Source organism: Setaria italica, chromosome VIII (assembly GCF_000263155.2).
Source record: "Setaria italica strain Yugu1 chromosome VIII, Setaria_italica_v2.0, whole genome shotgun sequence".
Classification (NCBI taxonomy): domain Eukaryota; kingdom Viridiplantae; phylum Streptophyta; class Magnoliopsida; order Poales; family Poaceae; genus Setaria; species Setaria italica.
The window spans coordinates 34,957,643-34,960,891 of record NC_028457.1 but is presented as its reverse complement, the minus strand read 5'-3'; the positions used below and the strand labels follow the sequence as shown (position 1 = coordinate 34,960,891).

At 46.1% G+C, this 3,249-nt stretch overlaps 1 protein-coding gene across 1 annotated transcript; it reads right to left on the bottom strand.

Moving 5' to 3' along the window:
• Positions 1 to 304: 304 nt before the first annotated feature.
• LOC101783328 (protein PYRICULARIA ORYZAE RESISTANCE 21) lies at positions 305 to 2,407 on the bottom strand. Its single transcript, XM_004979718.2, has 3 exons — positions 2,271 to 2,407; positions 1,528 to 1,609; positions 305 to 1,365 (listed from the first exon to the last, which is right to left on the bottom strand). The coding sequence occupies exons 1-3, from the start codon at positions 2,280 to 2,282 to the stop codon at positions 572 to 574; spliced, it is 888 nt and encodes a 295-aa protein (XP_004979775.1). The 5' UTR covers positions 2,283 to 2,407; the 3' UTR covers positions 305 to 571.
• Between the last annotated feature and the right edge of the window lie 842 nt (positions 2,408 to 3,249).

Here is a 3,249-nt window from a genome sequence, read left to right as displayed (position 1 = left end):
GGCCCCAACATGAAGAAAAATTAAAACAAGGGAATTTGAACTTTTCTCTCATTTTTCTATGTTTTACAGACTTGCTTTCCTTCTACTAGAGACTAGAGGCGAGTTCTACGTTGAGACTCTGTTTTCGATGCATGTAAATCGTTAACAACGTTGATGATTGCAGACTTTTACGACTAGATCGTGCTAATGGTCCAGAGAATACAAATCACAAGCATCTTTCTCCTTTCATGATTGCAGACTTTTGCAAGAGAATCTGATCCTGTTTGTCTTGCAGACTCAACATAGCTAGCCTAGCAGAGCATTGTAGCACATCAATCTTCAGTGTTCAGTACTTCACTCAGATTTGAGACATTGAGATTTATACATGCTTTCCCTCAAAAATCAACTATATTTGTTCCACGAATCTATCATAATCAGTTAAACATGGCCATTCCGAATTCATCCCATTCTGTGCAAAATTCATTGAAAATCCAATTTAATCCACGCAAAGCCACAAGGTGAGAACTCCAATAATAGACGTATAGCCACTGTGCAGAACTTGTGTTACTACTAAGACAGACTCCACTGAAGATCACATGACGGTGCACGCCGCCGTGGGGTCCTCGTCGCTGAAGGTCCGGCAGCCCCTGTACCCGCCGCACGCCGCCGGCGCCGGCGCGTACGCCCGGCCGCAGCTGCAGCACCGGCACCCCTCGTAGTAGCCCTGGTAGCACGGTGCGCAGCAGGGGCACCCACACGGGCCCACCGGCGGCGCCGGCCACGACGGGATCTCCACCGTCGGGATCACGTACTCCACCGGCGGCTGATCACACGGCCTCGCCGGCATTAGCAGCGGCGGCGATCTTTCCTTCACTGGCGGTGGCGGAAGTGGTGATGCTGGCATCGGCATGTGCATGTCCATCGGCGGCTTCTCCTTCCGCGGCGGCGACATGGGCGGCGGCTCGAGCTCCGCCGGCTTCGCTTTGGGGTGCTTCTCCTCGACAAAGGCCGGCACCATCGCCGACATCTCCCGGTCAGGTGGACCATGGTGCGTCGGGGACGGGGGCGGTGGCATCTCGTGCACCGGCACCGGCTCCGGCGCCGGTGCAGGTTGCGGTGGCGGTGGCTCGTCGGCAGCGGGCGGCGGCGGCGGCTTCCCCTTGTGTTTCTGCTTGCCGTTTTTCATCGGCGGCGGGGACGACGGCGGCGGTTCCGCCATCTTCTGCGGCGGCCTGCCGCTGCCGTTGTCCACGATGTGGATGTCCCTGATCACCTTGCCGCCCTTGCACCGGAGCTTGCAGGCGAGCCTCTGCGGGTCAAACGGCCCGACGATGGTGATCGTCTTGCTCTTGTCGTCGAAGGAGATCGTCCGGATCCTCTCGCAGTCTGCATAAACAACTCAAGAGGATAAGAGTGAATTTGTGCGATCATGCATCCTGGAGATGTTTGAAACTTTGAATCCCTGAAATTTCGCATGAATTTCGACACTGTTCCAAACCATAGTGACGAAGAATAATCTCACTGACGAGGCTTCAGTATTTCTTTTACCTTGGAGCTGGCATAGAATCTTGCGGATCTTATTGTAGCACTTGTGGCAATCAAGGTCAACCAGGACGATTATCATGGAGATCTGTGTTGACAGTGGCGTTATTATTAGTAATTAAGGTAAATACTATTCTTTTTTACAGCACTAATGTAAAATAAAGGGCATCAATAAAGGCATTGCAGTTAGCACACAGCAAGGGGGGTAAAAGCATCTAGACCCTTCTTGAAGCTTTGCAAAACTTTCTTAAATTCAGCAAATGTGTTTTTTCTCTTTTGTGGTTAATTAGTAACTGTAGACATGAATGGAATCGAATTATCAGGGACAGCAGAGTTAGTGATAGCAGAGGTTTTTCTCCCCCCATGAAATCAGCATTGAATTTTGTTGTGCACTTCGAAACACAAATAAGAGCAATTTTCATCAAAACATGTTTATTCTCTTGCAAAGAAAAACATTTTTTTGATCGGAAAGAAAAGCAATTTTGAAATGCACCAACCACACTCAGGTAAGTTAATTATGCTCCTGAACAGTTTGATTTCTGAAATATGGCATGGACATGACAAGCATATGTGTGGAAACTTGTAGAATATATTCTCTCACCACCATTCCTTTCAATTATGGAAGAACAGAATATAGGTTATTAGTGATGAACAATCAGAAGATCCATGGAAACACAAACACACAATTGTGGAACGCGGAGCTCACGTCAAGAGATCGAAATCGAGAGGTAGAGAGAGAACAAGATCACCTTCTCTGCCATGCTTGGTGTGAGCCTGTGAGCTGATCCTCCGTTTTTTCACATGTAGAGAGAGAGAGAGAGAGAGAGAGAGAGAGAGAGAGAGAGAGAGAGACAGAGAGACAGAGAGGGAGGGAGTTGTGTGCAGTGTGAAGAGGAGGGAATAGAGGGCTGAGAGTGAGAAATAGGGGCCACACACATGGCCCACGTTCAGGGAGAACCATCTTCCATCTTTCCCTGACTGCACCACTTTGACATGCTTGATGGCTGCAGAAATGTTAAATACCCACCTTATTCCGGACACGTGTACGCGTATAAACTACGGGCATGTGGGTGATGCTATACATTTGAACTACAAAACATCTTTTTTTAACGAATTTGAACTATAAAACTAGTCTACAGTGTGAAAGGAAGATCAATAATTTATACGCCGTCAGGGGTTCACAGATCCATGAAATATATGGGCCTGAAAAAAATTGCTGGTAATAATCGAAATGACAGGCAAATTAATAGTGCATCCAGCTGGATAATTCGAGGTGGCCAAAGTGGTAAATGCAAAGATACCATCAAGAACAATTCACTGAGATTTCAAGTTACGTTTTAGGAAAGTTGTCAATTGCAGCATCAAGTGATAGTAAAACTGTCCATTCGTGCATCAAGTAATAATAGGACTGGGTAAAAATAACGTATTTATGTTACGCGCTATTGATTTGTTATTTATTCATTGTGTCACTAATTTGGTTTCCACTTTGATATGTTAATTACTGCAGTTATTTGTTAATGGAGGGAAACTTGACCGTGTGCAATTTCTCTTTTTAGAACCTTAAACAAATTGCATTGCACTCCCTCCGTTCCAAATTATAGGTTATTTTTTTAGGTTCATATATATTATTATGCATGTACATCTAGGTGCATAATAATATCTATAAACCTAGAAAAATTAAAACGATCTACAGTTTGGAACGAAGGGAGCAGGTAGAAGTAGAGCTAG